General features: G+C 38.6%; 1 protein-coding gene across 1 annotated transcript in view; it reads left to right on the top strand.

The window, feature by feature from the left end:
• Positions 1–7856: 7856 nt before the first annotated feature.
• The window catches only part of Colec10 (collectin subfamily member 10), a 39302-nt gene continuing 20857 nt past the window's right edge, over positions 7857–26301 (top strand). The window contains exon 1 of the mRNA XM_005360522.2: positions 7857–8079. Within this exon, the coding sequence (XP_005360579.1) occupies positions 7896–8079 (184 nt within the window). The 5' untranslated portion in view covers positions 7857–7895. The remainder of the gene's footprint in view (positions 8080–26301) is intronic.

Below are 26301 nucleotides of genomic sequence, written 5' to 3'. Positions count from 1 at the left end.
AAAAGAAAAAAAAAAGAAAAAATGCAGCACCGTTCTTACACAAATCTGTGTCAGCTTTGCAAGAATGAATACAAACAAGCCTGCCTCTCTAGCCAGTGTGTACAGCCCTGAGATGATTGTTTTTTATAATGTCATGTAGTGTTGTGGATGCTTGTGGTAAGAATGTTCTGAACACTTTACATAGCCATTGTTGGAATGTTCTCCCTGGTTCTGATTTTTATGGGGAAAAATATGTTGTTTAACCTCATTTCAGAACACTTTCCCACAGGAGTTCCGTCAAATTATATCACAAAGTAATTTTGGAACATCTGTGTCCATATGGCAGATTGAATCTACATGTTTATTCCGTGCTCCCTGCAGAATGTCCCCAAAATAGCATCATAGAATAAAACATTCCTCAATGACAGAAAGCAAAAAAGGAGAGAGACATTGAGAAAGGGACCATGTTGTTTTGAAAATACAATCTAAACAGACCAGTGAGATATGAAAATTACCTGTCACCAAGAAGTGACAGAAAGATCTAAGTTAGCAACACAACAGATATCCAGAAGGCTCTGATATTGAAGCTACAAGATGCCTTTTTTTATTATTTTTCTGGCAAAATGGGGCTAAATTAGAAGATATGGGAAGTCTTTAAAAGGTAATTTCTGCTCTGGGCTTCATAGCCCATTCTAAATGTTTAGAAAGATGCTCATCATAAACTTGAGCTTAGCACTAACATTCTGTTATACAGAGAGACTGAACTAGAGAGTCTGTGTTAAGGAACATTGGGGATAACTAAAGTGAGCCACAAAAGACCAAGAGAAAGTTAAACTGAACCTAGAGAGTTGTAAACCCTACCCATAATCAAATGCAGTTATGGAGGTGTGTGTCACACTGAGCAAAAGAACAGAGTACCCTAAATGTGTCTAGATCAGGAAAAAGATCTAAAAATGATGAGGATAGACAGCTCTTGATAAGTTAGGGCATTGCTATTATTTTTCCCTACATTACTGTAGTTACAGTCTGTTAGTGTCCTGGTTTCAATTCTTTTGGTGTGATAAAATACCTTGCTAAGAGGCAACTTACAGTAGAAAGGTCTATCTTACATTTCCAGTTACAGCTTAACATGAATGTTAAAGCAGCAAGAATTTAAAACAGCTGGTTGTATCATATTTATAGCCAAAAGCAGAATGGATGAATGCATACATGCTTACCACTCAGATCATTTTTTCCCTTTTGTAAAGCCCAGGACACAAACCCAGGGAATGGTGCCACCCAGAGTTGGATAAGCATTCCTATCTCAATAAACATAAGCCATTCCCCTGCAGACATGCCCATATGCTAACCTAGTCTAGACAATCCCTCACTAACACTCTATTCTCAGGTGATTATAATTGCATTGACAATTAAAACTAATCATCCCAATCCTGTCAACTATGTCCACTGATAGACATAGAGCCTCCTCAGAACATTTAATAACTATGAATGGATTAGTGTGGAGTAACTAGACATTTTAACAGAAAAAAAAGTGATAAGAAATACATAAATTAAAACAAACATAAATTAAGAAATTTGTACTAAATACGAATAGGCACAATCTAAGGAACAGAAAAAATATTTCTCTGAAGACTGAAGAAAGCTAAGGTGATAAATTCTTGAAACAAAGACGGGCGTAATGCCCAACACTAGTGGCACAAACCTGAAATCCTTGTAATTTAAGAGACTAAGGCATGAGCATCACAAATGTAAGGTCTGTCTGAGTTACAGAAAAAGCTCAAGATTAGCCAGAGAAACTGAATGGCATATTCTCTCAAAGGAACAGGTAAAAAGAAGGCTGGGGATATAGCTCAGTGAAGCAATATTTCCCTGGTATTCATAAGACTCTGTTATCAATCACGTATACAGGAAAAAGTAAAAAAAAATGGTATGACTGATATGTAGTAAGTACTCAAGTACACAATAAACATTTATTGAATAAATTAAATCCTTTAAATGACATAAGATTAAAAGGCAGAGGTTGAGAACTATTAATTAGAGTATGTTTAACTTATTAAATATATTTATGAAAATATGGAAAGATGAAAAATAAATATTAAAAATATTGACTTGACTGACAAAGAAGGCAAGAAAATTGTTCAAAAGAAGCACTAGAAAGCTTGTAACATTAATAAACAGTTATTTCAAGACTCAACAGACTACAGATAACCTTATAAAGGAAATGCAAAGGCAAACATTAAAGTCACTTTGCTAACTTTACAGAATATGCAATATAAAAAGAAACTCTTAAAAACTTTCAAAGAAGAGAACAGAATACTCTCTACAAAATATAGAGAACACAAATGACATTAAATTTCTTAATTGCAAGACCAGAGCAATGTCTTTACACAACAGGGTAAAGGTTATTTTCATCCTGGGATTCTATACCCAGCAAAACTGATACATGGTGTAAAATTATTATATCTTCAGAAATATATTGTTTCTAAATTTAATCTACAGTTTACTTTGTCCCAGCAAGCAACTATTGAGCATATTGTACAAAAGTGAGTAATGAAATATAGAGAAAAATATATGCATATCAGAAAAGGGACAGATCCCTCGACAATGACAAAGAGAAATTGCAGCTTAACTGATCTGTAACACGCATGCCAACCTTAATAAAGCAATAAGTCAAAGGATTCCAGAGGAATTATATCTAAGAAGAACAGTAAAAACTAATTGAAAATCATACATTTCCATAGAAGTGATAAATCCGAAAGATTTCATGTGTTTCTTAGGACTGGTACATACAAATCTATGCATAAAAAGCTCAAAAAATTGTACAAGAAACAAAATGCTACTGCAATGCATTTGTGACTTGATTAAGAGTAATTTTCATGGAGTTATCATAACATAAGCATTGAATATTGTTCCAACTTATACTATTATTAAGTTACAAAGATAAAATAGCAGAAATATGTATAGGGCTGATAGAGGGCAAAAGAGGAGAAGAATTTTTTATCTTCCATATTAAGAAACCAATAAGTATCTACATTTAAAAAAATATCACAATTATCTTTTTGTTACTTAAAATGCAGAGAAGATAAATCAACAAACACTAAAACTGTTAGAATAGCTTCCTTGTGGGACTAATAATCAAGAGTGGAAAGCAAGGAGCAGTAAGCTTCTGCTTTTCTTTCCCGAGTCTGCCAACACCATTTGAATTTTAAAATTATGCTTTCATCTGTACTTAACTTGAAATGTAAAAAGTAAAATAATGATGGGTACATTTGCACGATGTCTTCTCAATATGCACTGGAAAAGCCATTCTACTGAATTCCATTGCTTCCAAACTACATCAAATTTAATCAACCCACAAGGGAAAATCCACATCCATTAAGGCATTTACAAGATTGGACAGAACCAAGAGTCCAAAACTCCAATGTCAAGTTCTATCAATGTGTTAGGAACATCTTGGAGAGAGAAGGTGGTTGTTCCACTTGTTTTTGTTGGTCAAACACTTCTGCCTTAGGATATGTTTGCTCATTTCATACCTTGGATTTACTTTTCCCTCCAGATACCATCGAAGCTGGCTGCGTGATGACTAAAATGCGCAAGAACAGATGTTTCTAGGTCTCTGTCAGGCACAGAGCAAATGTTTTGATGTGTCATCTCTTCCAGTAACTATGCACGGCAATCGCAAGAATGACGTTTCAGATTCCTAGGACTGCTGTAACAAATTAAAGCAAACTCGGTGGCCTGAAACAACAGGAACTTATTACCTTATGTTTCTTAAGGCCAAAGATCCAAGCTCAAGGTGTCAGCGAGGCTGAGCTCACTCTCAGCTCATGGGAGACTCACAACCTTTACATCTTCTCGTAGATGCAAGGCTAATGCTTAGCTTATGGTTGCCTAATTCCAGGTCCTGCTTCTGTCTTCGCATGTGTTTCTGCTCTTGTATTCGTCTCTGTGTTTGGATGTCTCCTAAAGGGTCTCCTGCCACTGGACTTAAAGCCAATCCAGATAATCCACGATCTCATTTTAAAACGTCTTGCTTCATTATATCTGTGAAACACTTCTGCCTGATAAGGTCCAACTCACAGATTTAGGGTCAGGAAACAGATACAACTCTAGGAAGCTGCCCCTCACACTCAACCCATTAAAAATGAGTAGGAGAATAACAGGAAGAAAAGTCATGTGCTATCCACGTTAGTAACATGCTGTTCTTGGGCACTGCTAAGGTTGAAATGTGTTGTCCTGGAGACTGGAACAAGATCGGAGTCCAGAAAATGTGGAATTTTGGAGACAGATTTGAAAGCCAGCCATGAATTCTTCTCTTTGGGGATTTAACTTTAACAATCTTCCAATTTGATTGTAGCTATAAACTTGTTGGGCTTGTTGTCTGTTTCACCACATTGTTCTGACTAACCAATGTTGACTTGAATTTCTCAGTTGCTTCGGTTTGAGGAATAAATGTAAGTGAAGTCTTAGAAATGCCAGCCGAAGTCTCCCTGGGCAGCAAGACCTATTTTTAGCACACTAAAGGAAACAAATTTAACATAATTTGACAATTTCAAAATTTTCCTGTTATAAAAGCTCTGTCATCCCATATTTATTGAAACATCAAGGAGTTTGGATAAGGCTTTTGCATAATGTTGGCACCATGCCTATAATTTTCATGCACATACCTGCTGCTTTAAATGAGTCACATGAGGACTCCTATCAACACTTTCTAGTATTAATTTTTTTATTCATCAATCAACTTGTTAAGAAATTAGTGCTGATCCCATTGACTCATTTGTCGTGTTGCTTAGGTTTAACTGTGTTCTTATTCAAACACTGCCAAGAAGAAATAATCCTTGGTTTCTAGACGGTGAGAGTAGGTAATTAAGTTAATGAGACTTGGGAACCTTCAAAGACGTCCACCTTTGTTCATTTGTGCTCTAACCAACATTTCTTACCAATTTTCTTTTGTTTTATAATATTGTGATATTTGTGTGTGGTCTGTATGTGTATGTGTATGTATGCACACATATATGTATATACTTTGCTTTCCTTAAAAAATAGTGTTAAACATTAGATTATTTGTTCCTTAAGTTATCACAGTTCCAGGCATATGACAAAATTCAGTAATAATAAGTGTTCTAATTATTAGTTTCGTTACCATCATCAGTGATGAATAACGACTTTCCCAGGCCAAGGGTGTTCCTCTGCCACTTCTCTTGTCTAAATCATTCCACTTACTGATCTACTACATTTATAAGTTATCTTTGTAAATTTCTGACTCCTAAGTCCCATAGCTTGTGCTCAGCCTTCATCTCATGCTTCTAGGATTTGGTTGACATGGAGGGTATGTCTAAAACGTTCTTGTCTTTTGGTTCCCACTTCAGATTGTTATTTCACTAATAAACTATGCTGAGGAAAGATACTAAGGACTAACCTTTCCTTCAGATTGCTAACCAGTGCTTGCCTGTGTATAAATTTAACAAGTCTACTTTTGCTGGGTTCCTGGGAATCCTTGAAAAGAAACAGGCGAAGTGAAATAGATTCAGATTAAGCCAAATAATTTAAAGGGCATCGATTTCCAAAGAGCATTAGATCTGAAGTCAAAGCGGACTTTATGTGCTGCATGGCAATTGAAATTGAGTCATTTTCGCTGCTGTGTATCTCCTAGTGACAGATGTGGAATTCGAAGCTTCTAGCATCACTGTGGTTGCCCTCACTATCTTCCCGTCACTGTCAACCTGATAACTACATCCACTCTGGACATCCTAAGTGACTGAAAATCAATGCATCTTCAAAACTCATGAGCACCCACCTTTATGGAAAGCAAATTGTATTTTAAGACCAAGGATTTGGGGAAGTAACTTACGTTTGATCTTTTGTGTTTGGCTTCTTCAATGGTTGCTTTTGGACAGACTGCTTAGCCTTTCTGAACATTAGCTGCTTTGTCTGCAAAATAGATTGCTTACTCTCTGTTCCACAGGGCGGACCAGAGACTAAAACAAGGTTAACATTGAGATCAGTCATCCCTTGTATATGATGATGCTTCCATCAATGTCAGTTTCCTTTCCTTCCACATCCCCGTATTCTGTGAACAGTTAACTCAATCTATAAGCCTGTTGTTACTGAGAAGAATTGTTCGCCTCTCACCCAGAAAGTATGTCAATACAAATTTCTGTTACTTAAGCCCTCAATTTTACGTGCTTTGTTATGCCAGCACTACAAAATTAGCATAGATTGGTCTTTACTTGTAATGAAATCTCTGAAGAATTAATTTGTAATCATACCTATAAGCAGGCTTTCACTTTCAAACTGAAAAAGAATAGTTGGAAATGTCTTTCAGCCAACTCTAGATAGCATATCTCGCAATATAATAGTTCAATAATAAAGAATATAAGGGTGATCCATGGGGGAGGGTCCAGCCCATAGAGGGAAGTGTCATCCCTGAGCTGCTGACCCTGGGTTCTGTAAGCAGATGGGCTAAGCAAGCCAGGGGAAACAAGCCAGTCAGCAGCTCCCCTTCGTGGCCTTTGCATCAGTTCCTATCTCCAGGATCCTGCCCTATTTGAGTTCCTATCCTGACTTCCTTCAGTGATAAACAGCAATGCTTAACTGTAAGCCAAATAAACCCCTTCCTCCCCACCCCTCAAAAAAAAAAATCTGTGAGGGATTTGGGACTTTTTTCTCATTAACATATGTTCTACATTTTGTGAAATATTAATATTTGTAAAATATTTCTATATTTCATTAAAATAAAATGCCAAAATGTTAAAAAGATAAAAATAAATAAAAAAAAACAGGTGGAGAGCAATTGACACCTAATGCTGACCCCTGGCCTTCACACACACATGTACATACATGTACACACACATACACACAGAGAAAGACAGAGTCAGAGATACAGAGACAGGGAGCAAATAAAAGAGGATATTAGGAGTCCAGTGTAAATGACTTATATTCTAATTTTCCAATAAATGTATAGTTAAGTCTAGACTGTTCATAGTGAAATAGACAGCGAGCTGAGAATAAAGATACCAGAGAAATACAGAGACCTCAGTCCCTACAATACTGTCCACATGCCTATATCAAATCAATACAGTCTATAGAAAAATCTTGTCTTTTAAGAGCTATAATTGGACTCTTTCTCCCCTATTAAGTAAAGAAGTTAAAACAAAAATCATACCCACACATTCCTCTTTCACCTAAATTTGTCAGCTACTGCTGTGTGGGTAGGCAAAGCATCTCCCTTCCCATTTTGTTACATTTTTCAAATAAAGCTATCTTCACATTGTTTCCTTGAGATTGTGTGCTAGAAGGGCAATTACCAAGTCCAAATTGTCGTATTTTTAATAGCTTTCATACTTATTACCACATTGATTTTCAGAAAATCTGGTTATTCATTCACTGGGGGCTTACTCCCAAGGTAATCTTTGGTCTCAAGAGAAAGAGCTGTGTCTTAGGGAATATTGAGAGCATCTGTGATCAACTGCCACATTCAATAACGACCATCACATTGTGAAGAGCTCAAAGGCAGGCCGGGCGCTTGCAAAATGTGCAGGAGTCTCGGATCTCAACCTCTTCCACCTCTGGAATGTGGTGTTTAAGCTCAGTGCAAAGGAAGAAGCCAGCTGGAGGGCTGAGCGGCAATCATCTCTAGTCTCTGCACTCATGGGGAGGGCTCCAGTGACCTGCACATCGGAGTGTTTAGTTTAGAGATAATTTTCAATAAACTGTTGTCACTTGAAAAGAAACAGTCTGAACAACGTATGGCCCATTTGGGATCCTGAGAAAATAAACAACCAAGGGAATGCCCCCCCTCCCCCCGCTCCTGCTTGCCTTTGCAGCCATTTCTGGAATGTACTTTCTTTCCAGTTACTTCTTTTTTTTTTCTCTCTGTGGCAGGTTTTACTTAAAAATAATGCTGTTTATTTAGCATGTCTTGGAGACCCTCTTTTGAAGAAACCGCAGACATGAATGGCTTTAACGTCCTGCTTCGCGGCAACCAATTCATCCTGCTGCTGCTATTGCTCCTGCAGGTTCAGAGTCTGGGTCTGGATATTGATAGTCGGCCTGCTGCAGAAGTCTGTGCCACTCACGCCATTTCACCAGGACCCAAAGGTGAGGAAGAAACCTCAGATTTCATGTAATACTATTTATAATCTCTCTCCCTCACCTCAAATCCTCCCTAGCTGCTTGGTGACTTCACTCCCTCTCCTCCCTAGTTTCCTTTGCCTTCCTGTCTATTTTGGAGACCAGTTGACTTTTAACTACTTATGCAGGCTTCCCTAGGTGGAAGGTAAGAGGAGGTGAGAAGGGGGGTGGAACACGGGGATGTGAGTCTGATGGCAATCACCGAGGGCTGTGAGAATCCCTTCCACTGTACCCAGCGGGAGATGAGGATCATGGTAACTTTGATTTAAACACCTCCCTTCATTCTAGAGCTACTTTTCTTCCTCCCTTTCCCCCCTCAGACTGATTCAAAAGAGAAATTTGTCTAGGAGGTCAAAGATAAGAGTGTATTCTGAAGTGTTTCCTTTGTAATTAATGGGCCCCTGTGTTCCAGTGAGGAAGATTATGTTTTAATTAAGGACCAAAAGTAGTGTATAAAGGAGGATTTCTTTATTTGAAAGTGGGGTCTCTGAGGTCAACTGCCTTCAGCTGGAGAATGGTCGAATATTGCTCTCCTTCTCCCCCCAAACAGAGTTGAAGTTTAAGGTTTGGATTTGCTTTTGGCACTGGTTGGGTTTTGTTGTTGTTGTTGTTGTTTTGTTTGTTTTTAATAAATCCGTTTTCCTGGTTTCAGTTCTTCCCCTTTTGTTCTGAAAGTGGTCACTGCACTGCAGGCTGCTTCTATTAGTAATTCATGCTGTGCTTCCCCAGGGCTATTGTGTGGAAGAATGGTAGCTGCTTAAAATCTCAAGCAGAAAAAAAAATTAAAAAAGAAGAGAAAGAAAGAAAAGAAACATGACTTAATTCTTGTCAGCTATTTAAATTTGTATTGCTTAAAGTGCATTTTTCTTAATCAGTGAATTAATTTTCTCCTACGATCGCAATCCAGATTCTAACCTTTGATACCATAAAATAAATGCGGGCTGTTACAGGCAGACCTTGGGGCTTCCAAATAATTTCCTGGGTGAATAAATGAATAATGTAAGGACAAATGTTCAGAAAAGAAAGTTTGGGTTAGAAATAAAGTATTTACTTAAATCCATTACTGCACTCTTCAAGGACTACAAGAAAACTGTGTTTTCCCTGTGGTGTCAGAAAGACTGAATATTGAAGGCTTCCTCTGTTGGGCAACTGAGAGAATCTACTCAAGAATAACACTGCTCCTTTTTTTTTCCCCTAGAAGAAAAAGCGACAGTTTTCACACTGGAATAAGAACACACAAGAAACTTAATTAAATGCCCTAAACATAACACATCTCCATCAACCAACCATGTCTCCTGCAATTCAACCAGTGAACATTAATTGTTTCCTGTCAGGCCCTGTTTAGGCACAACAGTACACTAAATAAAATGTTAGTGTCATAAACAATAAAGAGATAAATTGTTTTGCGTAGATTTTTCTGAGATGGCGTGACTCTGTAGAGCAAATGAGGACAGCATTTGTGTAGACAAGAGCAAGCCCACAGGAGAAGCTTGAGAAAATCACTCATCAAAGGCTGAATGCAATATGTAATCAAATCTTAAATCTTTTCACAATCATCAGTCAGGTACCGCCACATTCCGGAGGTTGAACAAGTTCAGGGTCATCCTTGTCTACTGTAGACATAGAATTTAGAAAAAGAAAAAAGAAAGAAAGAAAGTAGAAAGTCTTTAGAAGGAAAAACAAGACACCTACCTTTTAAAAACTTAAACCACATTATTACATTTTATCACTTTGATCTATACAAAGTGTTTATTGAAAACCAGCAGTGCCCACATGTCTCCTTTAGTTATTTCTCCACCTAGTAAAAAACTTGAGTCTTGTCTCTAGAAACCCAGGTACTGTTTCCATCTGTTGATGCTTAACTCTCTTCCTTAGCCCAGGGAGAATTGGAGCAGGTCATAAGCTAATGTGGAGAAATGGGGTTGCACCTTGAAGGAGAAACCTAGAGAGGAGCTGTGGAACACTGTGTCTCAGAACTTCTCATCTTCGAGATACGGATAAGAGTTTCTCATCTGAGACATATGGTCTTTGCACCAAAGGCTTTGTAAGCCACTTCTCAGTAATGAGTTTCTATGACTCTGGAAGGTACCATACTTCCCAAGTCCTGGCACCATGTCAAATGACTTGGGTTGGAAGCTAAGATAAGGAACCCATCTTAGGACTTGTCTCTAAGTAGCAAGCTTGGGATTCAAGTTCTGGGGCTGAACTCTTCCTTGATCTGAATCTTCATGACCTGCCTTCACATTGCAGCAACCTTAGCATGGTTACTGCTGTCTTTCTTCCTTTCCGGGCAGAGTATTAGAGATGGATGCACAAGAAATACATAGGCCCTTCTCTTGAATGTAAACTACATCTCTTTCCTTGTAAGAATTACAAAAGCTCCTCCCCAACTCCAAAGAAAGCAGGCCTGGATACTGGGTTCCTCACAAGGAAAACAAAAAATTTTGATGGCCAAGTAGGCATTTTAAAGAGCCAAATTATAGGGTTTTTTTTTCTTACGTATCTTTTCTGCTACAATCAAACCAGAGCGTGGTGCTTTTTCCCATGGCTAATCATCTCATTTCTGTGTTTACCAGCACAGCAGTACTCTGCTCAGAAATTTCCAGATACTCTGAGAAACAGACAATTAAAGGAACTTAACTCTAAATTCGTTTGGGAGAGAGGAAACTAAATAAATTATTCAGACTTGCAGATGAAACGCCAATAATATTATCCAGTTATAGAATATGCTGTACAGCAGACAGACCCACTTGTCAGCATCCTTTCCAAAGCACAACCTAACAGCAGAAAAATAGGAGATTCTATTGGATCTACTTACGCCTCAGCTTCTTTATGTGAAAAATGGACATTCATCATACATACTTCTTATTTTTAAGATGAAATACATCACCATAAATTAATATTGAACAGACATCATTAATTATATTTAACAAATTTTGCTTCTCTTTCTTTTGCCTGCTTCTCAGCTGCATCAAGTAACAGTTTTGGGGTTAAGAATCCTAGTTACACCAGATGTCTTTACTGGAAGTCCCCATTATATTTCTTTCTGTCCTTGAAATGTTTATTTTCAACTTCTTAGCAGGAAATGTTCCCTTTTGATTTTTATCCCTACCATGGCAGTTTCTTTCAGCAACTTATGTGAAATTCTGACCTCTGGTGGTTTTAGTTGAAAACAACATGGATGAGAAAAAATAAAGACTTTTAACATCCAAATGGGATATTTGGAGGAGGCTTGACAAACTGTGAGAAACACTGAGTACATCACCTTGTTTAATTTTCACAGCATCCATATCTATTATCAAGAACCTAAGCATTTGCATGAGGATATATTCTTAGAAAGGCCAAGTGGGCTTCCCAACTCAGAGCTACAGTTAGTCTTGAAAGTGGCCTCCTGCTCTCTTGTCCGGGTCCACTCTCGTTCCATGTCATACACCAGTTTGCTTTAGTCATATATTATGCTTAAAAACGCAGCCACTAGCTACCTTCCGGTGATAATAACTGGCTGTTCATTATCTCAGGACATTGAACTCATGCCCACTCAGCTCATTGGTTGTATTGGACACTAAAGTATGCTAAAATGATGCATACTACTAAAATGGATGTTTCATGAACTATTTTACTCTAGTCTAACACATGTTAAATAAAATATTGCCACTTGCAGCTATGTAAGGAATTTTCCACCACTTTGTACTTTAATTATCGCAATAAACTTTGCCAAAGATACATAATTTCCATCTGCCATATAAGGAAACTGAGGTTCGTAGCTAGAGTGTCACTAGCCGAGTGCCACTGAGTTGGAAAGAACCAATTGGACTTGGGTTCAACACAGCTCCATTTGCATTCTCTGTTGCAGTTAGTCTGCTGGATGCTCTCCTTGGGGCCATGGGGAGTGTGGCATAGTATTGTGCAGAGCAGGAAATTAGCTGCTTTGGGTTTTGCTTGAAAACTCCATTGATCCCCATAGAACTAATTCATGGGGGAAACACAGGCAGGCATCAGAGCACAAAGCAACAGGAGTATGTGTGTCACTGTTCTTTTTAAGTAAGAGAGGTCATTCTGTGAGGGAAGACTGGAGGAGATCACCCCTGCTGGGAGGAAAAAGCTTTTCTCCAGAAAGCTTTATTAACCATAAGAAAAGGGACATATATTTGGTCATCTTCTTTATTATTTGGCATGGTTTGATATTGCAGAACTGACACAATTCTCCAAATAATTCTCAGTGTCCAATAAGACGAATGCTTCTGTGACTTCCTCATAAGTAAATCTGGACACACCCTGAAGGTATCAGAATCCCTCACATTCAAATTTAAAGGCGTATCACTTGCCAGGTAACTCTCAATGATCTTTGGTTTGTAAATTTGATGTCTGGTGAGGTACAATATTGGCACGCCAGTCTCATGGGCTTTGGTGGCCAAGTTACAAGTAGAAAAGGTTTAGCAAGAGCTGGAGGAGAATGAGCCTGGTTCTTACAGTTTTGATTCTTAAGAAACACACAAGCCGGGCGGTGGTGGTGCACGCCTTTAATCCCAGCACTTGGGCGGCAGAGGCAGGCAGATCTCTGTGAGTTCGAAGCCAGCCTGGTCTACAAGAGCTAGTTCCAGGACAGGAACTAAAATGCTACGGAAAAAACCCTGTCTCAAAAATCAAAAAAAAAAAAAGAAAAAAAAAAGAAAGAAAAAGAAAGAAATAAAGAAATACACATTATCTCTCATCTATCCTAGGCAACACATTCTGTTGACCTCCAGTTGTTGGGAGATATAAGCCAAAGAACAACTTATCCATCTCTTACTCTTCTTAGTTTAGCCTATAAACCCCTATTTGTGTAACCTGGGAACTCTATTAAAATGCCTTCATCAATCCTCATAGCTCGTGCCATTTTATTCCTAACAAGCCTACCTGCTTTTATGTATGAATTGTTTGATCTGCAGTCTCCTGCCATTGCATAAACGTCTGTTAAGTTATATTTTATTGTTATCTTCACTCTTTTAAGGATAAATTGTAAATAGATGCAGTAAAATTCTGGACTGCAGATATTCAAGTGAAATGGCATCTAAATAATTTAATATTTCTCTGTTATTTACTGTGATTGTGCTTGATTTGAGAACTCTGTAAGCATCATTTTATGTCTCTTGAGGCTTCTTGGCAATACTTGTATCTTTTTAGCAAATTACATGCGCATCACTTTAGAGTTTATAAAAGGCTCATTAATTACTTCATTTTTAGCTCTGTTGACATGTATAGGGTTCAATTCCCATTTTTTGAAAAGAAGAAAACTTAGACACACTGCTCTTGCTTATGGTTCTCCATGAACTACTACTTAACACAGTGACCCATTTTGCTCATGGAACCATCACTGATACCTTAGACCAACTATGTATTAACTGAATCATTTTTACATCACAAGAACTAGCCCTTCCTTAAGAAGGAAGAGTAGATGGACCACTGGTTCCAACACCTTTGAAGAGGTTATATGTACCGTGCTTTGCACTCAAGATCCATAATATTTGATGGAGTGAAACTGTATTTTCAATTATGGTGTTTTGACTGTCCTAAGATGAACAAGTATCTAGGGGAAACAAAGCGGTATGGAGACAAAAACTGAAACAAAGTCATTTCTCTGTCCTTGAACCATGTCATCAGGGGACAAAGCAATGGAAGATAGGAGACTCATAAATCTACGCCAAGTTAAGAGATGGAAAGAGGTGGACATAGCAATACGTCCAAACTGAAAGTCCCCTCAGAAAGGAGACTTCTGGAACTATTAATTCATCAGTGTCAGCTTTTTACTCAAGGAACAAGACAGACAGACTTGGAGGAATTGTGCAGCAAAATCAGTGCAAGACACACAGACCAAATCACTGGCAGGAAGCTAGCAACTATATGTGTCTTTTCTGGTCTTGGTTACCTCACTTCAGGATGACTCTTTTCTAGTTTCATCCATTTACCTACAGATTTCACAATTTCATTTTTTTTATCATCTGAGTAATATTCCATTGTGAAAAAAGTACCACATGTTTACTTATCCCTTCTTCTGTTAAAGGACATCTAGCTTGTCTCCAAATTCTGGTTATTATACATAAAGTAACAATTGACATGCTGAGCAAGTGTCTCTGTAGTAGGATGAAGCATACTTTGGGCTTGTGCCAAAAGTATTGTGACTGGGTCTTGAGGTAGATTGATTTCCATCTTTCTGAGGAACTGCCACACTGATTTCCATAGTGGTGGTACAAGTTTGCACTTCCACCAACAACGGATGATGAATTTTATTCTACATCCTCATCAGCATGATTTGTCTTTGATTTTATTTAACTTGGTCATTCTGATTGGTATACAGTAATTTCTGAAAGTATTTTGGTTTACATTTCTCTGATGGCTAAGGATGCTAAACCTTTCTTTAGGTGTACTTTAGCCATTAGTGTTTCCTCTTTGGAGAACTCTCTGTTTATATCTGTACCCCATTTTGAATTGGATTATTTGTTTCTTGGTGTCCAGTTTTGGGGTTCTTTATATATTTGGGGTATTAGCCTTCTATCAGATGTGAAGTTGATAAAAATCTTCTGCCATACTACAGGCTGCTGCTTTGTCTAAATGATGATCTCCTTTGCTTTATGGAAACTTTCCAGTTTCATGAGGTACTCACATTCATCAATTGTTAAAATTAGTACCTGTGCTAAAGTAGTTCTATTCAGAATGTCTTTTCCTATGTCAATCAGTTCAAGGCTACTTTCTACTTTCTCTTCTATCAATTTAGTGTATATGGTTTTATGTTAAGGTCTTTGATCCATTTGAACTTGAGTTTTGTGCAGGGTGATGAGTATAGATCTATTTGGATGCTCTTTCGTGTAGCCATCTAGTTTGACCAGCACCATTTGTTGAAGTTTGTTTTCCAATGTGTATTTCTGGCTTCTTTATCAAAACTCAGGTGACCGTAGGTGTGTGGATTTATGTATGGGTCTTAAATTCTATTCCACTGATCAACATGTCTGTTCTTGTGCCGGTACCATGCTGTTTCTATTACTATTGTATAGTTCTGTAGTACAACTTAAAATCAGGGATGGTAGGACCTCCAGCAATTCTTTTATTGTTCAGTTTGATCTTGATTTTTTCATGCCATCTACTCCTTTTGGGTATACCTTCATCTTTTTGTTCTATAGCATTTACGTGTGCTGTTAATTTACTAGTAAGAGATCTCTCCAGTAGTTTTATGTGGGTACTTAGTGATATGAACTCTTAGAGCCTTTTAGAACTTCCTTCATTGCAGCCCATAAATTTGGGTATATTGTATATGTGTTTATTTTTATTCAATTCTAGACAGTTTTCCATTTCTTTCTTCATTTCTGTCTTGACCCATTTTTCACTGAGTAGAGAGGTGTTCAATTTCCATGAGTCTGGCAGATTTCTATTGTTGTGGATATCCAGCTTTATTCTGTGGTGGTCAGATGGGACACAGGGAGTTATTTCCGTTTTCTCATATATGTTGAGACTTTGATGGAGGAAGATCATTGGTTAAGTAATAAACTGCTTGGCCTCATAGGTTAAAACATAGGTGGGAGGAGTAAATAGAACAGAATGCTGGGAGGAAGAGGAAGTGAGCTCAGACTGGACAGCTCTCCTCTCTGGGTAGATGTGCTCTCTGAGGCACACGCGATGAAGCTACGACCCAGGATGGACGTAGGCTAGAATCTCCCTGGTAAGCCACCTCGTGGGCTACACAGCTTACTAGAAATGGGCTAAATTAATATGTAAGAATTAGCCTAGAAGAGGCTAGATAGAAATGGGCCAAGCAGTGTTTAAATGAATACAGTTTGTGTGTTGTTATTTCAGGCATAAGCTAGCAGGCGGCCGGGGTGCTGGGGGCGCAGCCCTGCTGCTCATATCACAACAAGACTTGCTTTGTGTATGTGGTCAATTTTAGAGAAAGTTCCACGAGATCCTGAAAAGAAGACAAATTGTTTTGTATTGGAGTGAACTCTTCTATAAATACTTGCTAGTTCTCTTTAGTTCATAACGTCAGTTAGCTCCAGAATTTCTGTTTAGTTTTTGCCTGATTGGCCTGCCTGTTGGCTAGAATGGGGTATTGAAGTCTCCCACTATCAGTATGTGGGTCAATATGTGATTGAAGGAGCAGGAGTGGAAGGGAATCTGGTTTAGGAGGGGAAGTTCTATGTGATCCATTGCATACAGGGCAAGCTGGGAGGCAGGAAGGCTGCGGCAGGGGCTCTGCTCGAGGAGAGCTGCTGGAGAAACTGGGGTACTGGTTTGGGAGGAGCTAAAGCAGAACTGAAGAGCTAGCTTAGCCACTTCCCTCGCTAGAGCAGCTACTTTGTTTTCTCAGGAGAAACAAAACGTCTGTGGATTTAGAGGGGTAGGAAAGCGGGAAGGGTCCAGGAGGACTTAAGGAAGGAGAAATTGTAATCAGAATGTATTATATGGAAAAATCATTTTTCAATAAAATAAAATGGACAAAAAAAAGATGAACTCTTAGTTTGATCATTTTTATGGCACTTTTCTTACCTTTTTATTATCAGGTGAGAAATTCTGATATTATTGTCCCTACTGCACTAGCATGTAACTTTCTGTTGCCCTTTATTCTGATTATCTAATTATTAATAATAATTAGTCCTGAACACATGAGTATATACACAACTAACGTACAGCATTCACAGACTCTCTGTGTCTGTCTACATGTCTTTATTTACTGGAGCTGAGTCGCTCCAAATTCATCCTATCATTGCATATTCTCCAATGTCCTCTTGTTTTATTCTCTCAGAGTATGGCAAGAAATATGAGTATAGGGTGAGGGGTGAACTTGGAAAGGAGATCAACTGCACTGAACTAAAAAAAAAAAAGAAAGTATCTTACCTCCAGGGTCTTTGATCTTTGCAAAGTTTCACTTGTTAAACAGCATTGCCAGACATTGTTCAGAGGTCCTTCACCAATGTCTCAGGCACAGTTCTGGTTTTGTTTAAGACAATGTTCAATTTCTTAGGGCCTAACACAGTATTTTATATCCAAGTAAGCAGAAATGAAAGAGATATTTGTTCAATGAATCTGAAAGCAAAATTGAGGCTGTGAATGACACTTGATATCCAAGTGTTTCACAGAAATAGTCTAGTCAAATTAAGTAGTTGACATTAATATGAAGTAAATTACAAGTGTATTACTTAAATAAAATGTCAAAGCAGCAATTAGAGAGTAGTAACAAGGAACCAGATGGTGACTTATCAAGGAAACAATGCTATCAACAAACTCGGATAATGTAGGAATTAACTTAAGACAGAATATATAGGTAGGATTTACACAGGAAGAGAAAGGGTTTAGATTTTTTTACATTATTTTTTGGCATATTTTTTTCAAATTGTGAGAGCATTTCAAAGTGATGATGTATAAGAAAAGCTAATGATTTTTTATTTTACAGATATCTTCTATTTCTGGAACCATTTCACTCACTGAGGTTTTCCTAGGTATTCATTCTATTTATCTTCCTTATTCTAAATATTGCCATACTACACTCCCTAGGAGATGTGCTATACACACTCAAAGACAAATCATTCTCTCTAGTCCATCATTGTTACTTTCAGCATAAAACTGTGTTGTATTTAAAATCATTCATTGCCATTCGGCAAAGGAAGTTTCCCAAGTTCTTTGTATATTATGACAATTGGTTGTTTCTGATGTCTAATATTCACTTTTCCTTTTGCCATTTATTTCTTTATAAACCTTGTAAATTTATGTATATTTGATTAAACTCTCATCAGGTCAATATGTTTGGCCTATCTTTTCCAGCTTTTGGGTTCCTCTTAATGTGGACAAATTTCACATAAAAAAAAAATATGTGCCATTTAGTGATAGCAAGAGTTGAAGGGTATTTGATGACCAGGGAACAAACAACTTGGACAAGATTATACAGGTCAAGACCAGAAAATAACATGGGAAAGTTCTATTGATGTCATCACGAAAGGCCATCTACTAGACTAAACAGATGTTTGTGGCATTAGCCTCTGAACAGATAACTTTTTGGAGCATTTTGGATGAGGCAGTCATAGTAAAAAATGTGGTTTTCAGGATTCCCTTGTAAGATGATTTGATAAAGCAAAATTTAGATTGATGTAAACCATATTTCCACTGTTTGTTGAACAGAAACTATTGTAATTGTGCTTGATGCATCAATTAATTAAGCACCAAGAAGACCAAATAAGAATCACCTGTTTGGTGATCTGAGGCATGAAGAAGGAATAAGTAAGAGGGGTAACAGGAACAAGAGAAAAAAACTAAGGTAGAAAATCAGAAAAAGCAAGACTCCCCATGGGTCTGAGAAAGGATAAATTTTAAAATGGGCTTGACTATTGAACCTGGTAAATTTGAGCATGATGGAAATATTGGGAGAGAAAATAAATTAGAGGAAGAAAGACGCTGCAGGGCAGTAGCAAGGCCGGTGTTTTGTGTGTTTTCCTGGGCTGCCTTATTGCTTTATAGGCTGTTACTACAGACTGAGGCCAATTCATTAATCAGACAGTATTGAAAATGACATTTCAATCCATCACAAATTCATTTGACTGCATTGTCATTAAGCTCACATTTATCCATCTTGTCTTTCGGGATGTTACTTCTTTTATTTCAAGATCATTTATTGAGCGGCACCCACTGCAGCTCGGACTTGGTACCAAGTGCCAGGAATACAAGGAAGACAGAATGTTGTTTCAGATCTAGGCAATCCTGGGTGACACCTTATGGCAGGAAGCTATAAAGTGCTAGAGGAACACCCCGCAGGGAGCACCATTAATTCTCTCTGCTGAAGTGCAGTACACCTGATCTAGGAATGCCTGTACCTAGATGACTCTTGACCTGGATCTGTGAAGAACATATCACCCAAATGAACATAAAAACTCACTTGTTTTTATTCACGAGAACGTTTTAGCACATGCTGGTGCTTAATATACTGACAAATGTGTCTTCTAGTTCATTTCGGCCTTAGATGTAAATCTATTCTGTTGAAGTTCTTTCGGAGATGCTCCTATTTCCTAACGAAGAGAAGGAAGAGCTGATGTGGGCAGACGGAGGCAGGTGGTTCTTCTCTGCTCCTCTAACAGATTCTTTTAGCATTTGTTACAGTAATTATTGGCTTCCTGCAGCTCTGCCCTTGCCATGGAGAAGGGTGTTGCTGTCTTAATCATCGTCTAGCAATTACATTATTAGGAAACCTGTATTAGCAAGTGAAAGACTCTAACACAAGCCAAAACAGCAAACAGGGGAGAAAGCTAATTTATAGACTCGAGTATCAGGAAAGAATTGAGCCAGGCTAGAGCCACACACACGGGCAACTTGTTCTAGACTCACTCTTCTTGTCTGGGTATGATTCTTCCCGTTAATTACTTCAGTGTAAAGTCTGTTCTTCCTCAGGCTGTGAGATTATATTCAGAATCTCTGCATCCCCTAAAGACAGATTGATCCCCCTCTCATTTTTGAAAGTTCTAATTAAGAATCCTTACACTGAGATGCTTGGTTTCTTAGTGGGTCACGTCCCAATTTGCTCTCCAAACCATATCCTAATGAGAGTGTGGTTTTCTACAGAACATTATGAAGCTGTTCCCAAAATTACAGGATAAAAGCATACAAAAAAAGTAAAATCGGTGAATGCCCATTCCCAATGTCCACAATCCTTACAAATGTAGCACATTTGAGTCAAGGACTCGGCTGTGAATGTTAGCACCCACAATCTCATATAATTTTCAAGTAGCTCCATAAGAAAGGCACTATCATCTTTTTCAATGAAAAACTTTAAGAAGTAAATTCTTTAGTATAAGATTTCATTTAACTTGAAACAATTGATTAAAGAACTTGACAAGTCATTTATTAGCATTATGATTCAATTATTTATTAAATGAAATGATTTGATGAAGTGGAAGCATACATTATTTAACATATGGCTAACTAGCTGTTATTTGGGAAATTCAAGATTTGAGCCTGTCTGTATATGTACATATAATATATGAATATCCAAAGTGTATATACATATATGTACATTAATATGTATAGATTTGAATCTTACCCAGCACTTAATAAATATGTTCTTCCCAATGCTGGAGCCCTTAGAAAATTATATCACTTTAATATGGATATGATTATTTTGCACATAGAAAATTAAAATTGGTTAAATATGCAGTTCTACAAAACACCACGCATCTTCAATGGATCGTCAATCTAATTATAGAGGAGAACAAAGCCAAGGCAAGAAGACCGATTTCATAACAAGTTGCACAAGTGTGTGTCGCTGACATGGTTCTATTCTTCTCTGATACCTAAGTCAGTAAATTGACATTTTTCAGAGCTCATCAATGTCTTTAATTTGTCATTGCCCATGCCAAGGCCATAGCTTTTCATGAATTGGTGGTGCTAAGTCACATCTTTTTAAAGTGTTGCTATTTATCTTATAAAATTCTCCCTGGAACAGCCTTTCTAATTAGGGGCAAGCGTCCCAGTTAATTAAGATGAGGTTTGTTCTTCTGTTCTGTAGGCCTAGGAGAACCATTATTTTTGGACCACTTTAGCTGTGTTAGGAAAACTCTTCAGGAATGGGTCCACATGGGTAGAACCATGCATTCATGCACATTCATTACGATGATGTAACTGCAAGTTAGACGAGACTCTTGGGAAAATTCCCAGACATCTCCTGCCCCACCGCCAGGTAAACTGTGGTTCTGTTTCTGGGCAACACATTGTTGCTTGTTCTTAAGTAACCAAGGCTTCACTTTCCCTTTCCTACGCGGTATTTTCTGCAGTATTTCTGCCATTCAGAGATACTGAAAGCAGACATCTAACCCCTGCAATGCACGCTTCCTTTATTGATCTAGCTGCTTTCCTTTTAGAATTTGCTGAAGTCAAATGTTAGAACAACTTCTTCTCGGTGTGTCATGCTAGACAGAACTGTGATAAAAACATCACCATGGTCCCATAATCACCACAGAGTAACCCACTGCTCCCTTTGGAGGACAGAAAAATCCCCATTTCCTGGTTTTAAGATCTATTTTACATTACACATCGTCTTATTATCTTGACTCCCATTAACTAAATGATGGTACGCTGCTAAAGTGCATGGCTATTTAGACAGCTGATGGAGCCCTCCTGGAGCCAATCAGTGGTAGCAATGCAGAAAGGACAGCCCTTCCTCCCCACTACATTCAGCCATAAGTAGAAGACTGATCGACTGCTTTCTTCCTCTGCTGCCAATTCCCATCCCAGAGCTATTCAAAGTTATTGAAGGAGTGATATGTTGTGGATGAAGGAAATTGCCCTCAGTATGGGAAAGTCTAACATGGGTAGATACTCTAGTAATTTAAATTACCAATGGGCAAAAAACAAAGACATTGGAAAGTTAAGTAGCACACCTAAGCTGAAAAAAAAAATCTGAGTATTAGTCAACTTTTCATAACCATAACAAAGGTTTGCTTTCATGTTCAGCTTTAGAGCCAATCCATTACTTTCAGGTCACGAGTGGTGACAGACACGACAATGGCAGAGTCCATGGAAGGGCACATTTCTTAGTTCATAAACAAGAAGCAAAAGAAGAAGGAGGAACTAGAGTCCTAAATTTCATCCGAGAGAAAGTCCTCAAAGACTAAATAACTTCATACCAGGCCCCACCTGCTAATGGCTTCACCACCTCCCAAGTCTTTAAGAGAAGGACTGCCGGAGATCACTCTCCATCCAAATTATCGCAGCTGGTAATTGATATGATGAGACCCTGAACTTGTGATGTGTAAGATTAGAGCCTATGGACTCCCTCAGTTTATACTCAACCTCCTAAGGACTATTTCTTTCTATAACTAACCAGTAGGAATTTGTCTTCCCGCAAGCCTCCTTTGGTTTATTAGCAACTCTTTCAGCAGAAAAAAAAAAATGGCCTTGTTCGTGATTTGTTCTCAAACGAGTTAAGTTCACACCTGTGAACTTTGGCTTCTTACTAATCTAGTAAGAAGGAGAAATAAACAGTTGGAAGTTCGTTTCTCCTTCTAACTAGATTAGACTTCAAGAGCATAACAATACAGACTCAGGATAACGGAGTATTCACAGTATTCTATGAGGCTGATCTGAACAAGTACTTGAACAAAAAGCAATATTGTTGTAATAGGCATGTGTTTACACAGGAGGCTGCTGCTACTTTTTAGAAACATTTGTTGAAGTGTTTAAGGATAATATATAGTCATGTCTGTAATTGTCTTTTTTTAATCAGAAAAAAGAAATAGCTGAAGCAGAAGCATCAAGTTAGTAGTCATGTCTCAGTGCTGTGGCGTATCTGTCTTTCATCTTCCAGTGAAAATTTTTATCGTGAAAACAAAAAGACCATGTAATCAAGCAAAATGTAATAAAGATTACAGGGTACTGGCTGGGGCAGTAAATACAGAGGGATGATCACTTTCTTATTAAAACACCAACAGAGGAGCACACCAAATGAGTAGCAAATACTCTTCAACCAACTGGCTCTGATACCCTTCACTTGAAACCACCTTATGGGGTAGGCCTGATTTTTCTCAGTTTTACATATAAGAACACTAAGACTCAGAGAGTTGAAACAACTTTCAACAATCCTGTGCGGTCCCTCTGCCTTAGGGAGAGCTGTGCAGAAGGGACTGAATGGAAACAACAGCAGACAGGAGGGGCAAATTAAAGCACTAAGGGAATGGTACACAGACGAAGGTGAGCACGGAGAAAAGCTTCAGGTCTCACGAAGGTGTAAGTATTTCAGCCAAATGCCTGGAGAAGGAGCAGTGCGGGTCCATTACCACAGCCTTATTCCGGGAGGCGCAAGAAGCACCGCAGAATAATCAGTCCCTCCACTGAAAGCCACAAAGCAGGAGACAGAGCTGGCAAATTTGAAAACAGAATGCAAGGCAGGACGAGGAGGTTGCTTTAGGACTGAACGCAGCTTTGGGGGGCTCGGGCTGCGTGGACCACTCAATTTGAACAGTGATCAGATTTCTGACGCCTCTCCTGCCGCTCAGATTACTCTAACCATGGGAAGGACACAGTTTCCAGTGACTTTATTTAGCGTTTCCAAACTGAATGTAAGAATTTTTTTTCATACTTAACTCCATGTGCATTCATGGTTCAGACTTGAGTTCCGCTGTTTAATTTCAAATAAATTTCTACCTAAGGAAATATGGTTAACTGTCTGCTCTGGTGAAATTCTGCTGGAAAGATTACTACAGCATGCTGATGGCCTGGAGGAGCAAACAAATGAGTTCTAGAAACTCTATATCAGTTTATTACAGCTTGGCTTTTCCTCGGATTTTTACATGCAAGTGATTATTTTTTTTTTTTAATGAAAGAATGGTGGTCTAAATATGCCCGGCAATCCAATGAAATATTTTCAAGAGGCTAAAAGACAACAGTGAGATGTGGGAGTCCTTCCTAGTGCTTGTTTTTATGTCTCCCTCTGTTTTCATTAATTAAATAAGCAGGACCCAAGTGTAAGGCAAAAGCACAAGCTGTTTACTTCGGCTCTAGCAGGACGGCTGGGTACAATCATACAGATCACAAGAACCATAGCCCGGTTTCTGCCCTCCAGGATCTCCTGTCAGGAGCCACCAGGGAGCAGCACATGACTAAGTCACTCACCTTGCCTCCTCCAGTGAGACAGTTGCTTTGAACTGAATAGGAAAGACCACAGGGAGGGAAACAGGGAAAAGAAACAATACCAATATTCGCATCCATGTGGCTTTACGATCTTGCCCTTTACGTAGCAAGCTGTGTCTCTTTAGTCCCTTTGGATCAGCGATGCAGGTCCCAAGAGTGGGAGAAGACTTCACCCGAAATCACCGCCCTTGGGCAGAACATGGGATTTGAAGAAAAAAAAAACATTAAAATGGTAAATTTTTCATCCCAAGTTACCCTTTACACACGCTTCAGCCATGCAGATGTTACATGACCTCGAATTGACCTTGTTCCCTCATCCGTAAATTGGGGTTGAGAACAGCATCCTTCTGAAAGGTTGTCATGGGAATCAAATGATAGAGTACATGCCAACTAGTATGGACACTTTGGCTCATAATATTCAATAACACTATCATAACATTTGTAAAGTGTCATATGCTTTAGACAAAGTATAGCAAATTCCATTACATTTCAAGTATCAGGCAGTGCTAAATTCTCTATGTATAAGCAAAAAAAAAAATTGTTTAGGATGGCAGCCTATCCCTTAACTCACAGAAGACTGGATTTCTAAACAGAAAGGAGCTGACACATTGAATATAAAGAGGTATTTTAAACAACAAAGCTAATCAAAAGAATTTAAACTCAACCTGGCAATGGTAGAGAAGGCACTGTTTTCTATACAATGTCACTTAAGGGGCAGGAATGATGGAAGAAAGAAAGGAAGAGATAAAGGAACAAAAATAATCTCCTGGAAAACACATATGCTATAAGAAGGCCGCTTGTTTGTTTCCCGGCTGCCCAGCAGCTCAGACCTGAAATAATCACACAGAAACTATATTATTTAAATCACTACTTGGCCCATGAGCTCTAGCTTCTTAATGGCTAACTCTTACATCTTAATTAACCCATCTCCATTAATCTGTGCATCACCACAAGGTCGTGGTCCACCAGCAAAGTTTCAGCACGTCTGTCTCTGGCTTCTCCCTGACTCTGTCCTTCTTTTTTTAGCATTTGGTTTCGTTTTCCCCACCTAGCTCTGTTCTACCCTACCAGGCAAAGCCAGTTTCTTTATTAATTAACCAAACACATTCACAGCATACTGAGGGGAAATCCCCCGTCACACATACATGCACACAAATAAAAAATTCTTTATCCATTCTATCACTGAGTAAAACAATACTCAGAAAGATAAAGGGGTTTCCAGGAGGTGGAATCCCTCAACTAGTAGTGAGTGGCAAACCCAGGTCTCAACAAATCTACCTCAAAGATACATTCTATACGAATCAAGTCATTGGGATACTAATATAATTCCCACTATCTTTCTTGTTTAGAAGGTAATCCTAATTGTCAAATTATTTTCCTCGTAACTTCACTTTTCTCTCTGAAAACTTTGACAAAGTGCCAACTTTCCTAAACTCCACCATCTGCTAGAAGTCACAAAGGACTACAGTGTATGTGCCAAGTTTACATTAGGCGGGCGGAAATAGACACGGGAGAGTCCTCGCTGGAATACGCAGAAGTCCTATGATCATTCAAGGTACTTAACGACACAGGATCTTAATGGGGAGGGTGTCTTGTTCTTTTGTTTTTGTTTTTACTTATGAAATAGAGCAAGAATAGTTTCTGTCTCCTGAAGTTGTGACAATTCCATGTCAAAATCGACTGCACAACACATATTAACCTCACTAAATAAACATCCACTGGAGAACGCACTCCAGTGTGCAGTCTGCCTTAACTCCTCCAGTCTGACCAGAGATCTTCTAAGCATCGCCATAAAAGCCAGCGTCAGAAGGATCCTGTAGATACTCTTGCAAAAGAGCCAGATGCTTGGATAACTTCACAGCCTGGGGATCTAATTTTCCCATCATTCCTCAAGCTTCGGCGGTCCTGAGATGGCCGTGGTGATAATGTGGGTATCTAGTCACAACATGGCATGTGTTTCCTCTTTATTTCCAAAGCACATTCACATTCTTACCTTGTTGATTGTAAAACAACTGGTCAAGTCAGGGAGGGCAGGTAATATCCCACAAGAAGGAAGAGGGAACACAGAATGTAGGAGAGGATAACGATAGCCGCTATCATGACATACCAGTTGTGCCCCGAGCTTCTGCGTATATTAGCCTCTGTAAACTTCTTAGCAGTCCATTCAAGTAGGTGTTACTATTTAATTTTCAGGAAAAAAAAATTGCGAGACTCAGGAAAGAAGGTCATATGTTCACATTCCTCCAGATATGTAGTGCAGGGGCTGGGACTCAAGTCTGCACCTGTCTTCCTCCAAAATCAAAAAATCTCTATCACTGACTTAATCAAAGAATTTCTCAAACTATTAGCCCCTAACACCATATTATAATCTACAACTTCGAACTCAGAGTCCAAGATGCCTCTCCACCTCCACCTCTCATTAAGCCTTTCTTTCAGCCCGTTAGAATGGTTCAAGGTGCCGACACTACACTCATCTGTAGCTCAGAGTCCCCGCCACATACAGCTGCTTGTCAGCTCACTGCTACCCCTAGGCTCCTATTCTTAGCTTTCCAGTCC

The sequence above is a fragment of the Microtus ochrogaster genome, linkage group LG3 (genome assembly GCF_000317375.1).
Source record: "Microtus ochrogaster isolate Prairie Vole_2 linkage group LG3, MicOch1.0, whole genome shotgun sequence".
Lineage (NCBI taxonomy): Eukaryota > Metazoa > Chordata > Mammalia > Rodentia > Cricetidae > Microtus > Microtus ochrogaster.
Note: the sequence above shows the minus strand (reverse complement) of the source record. Positions and strands in the feature narration are given on the sequence as shown.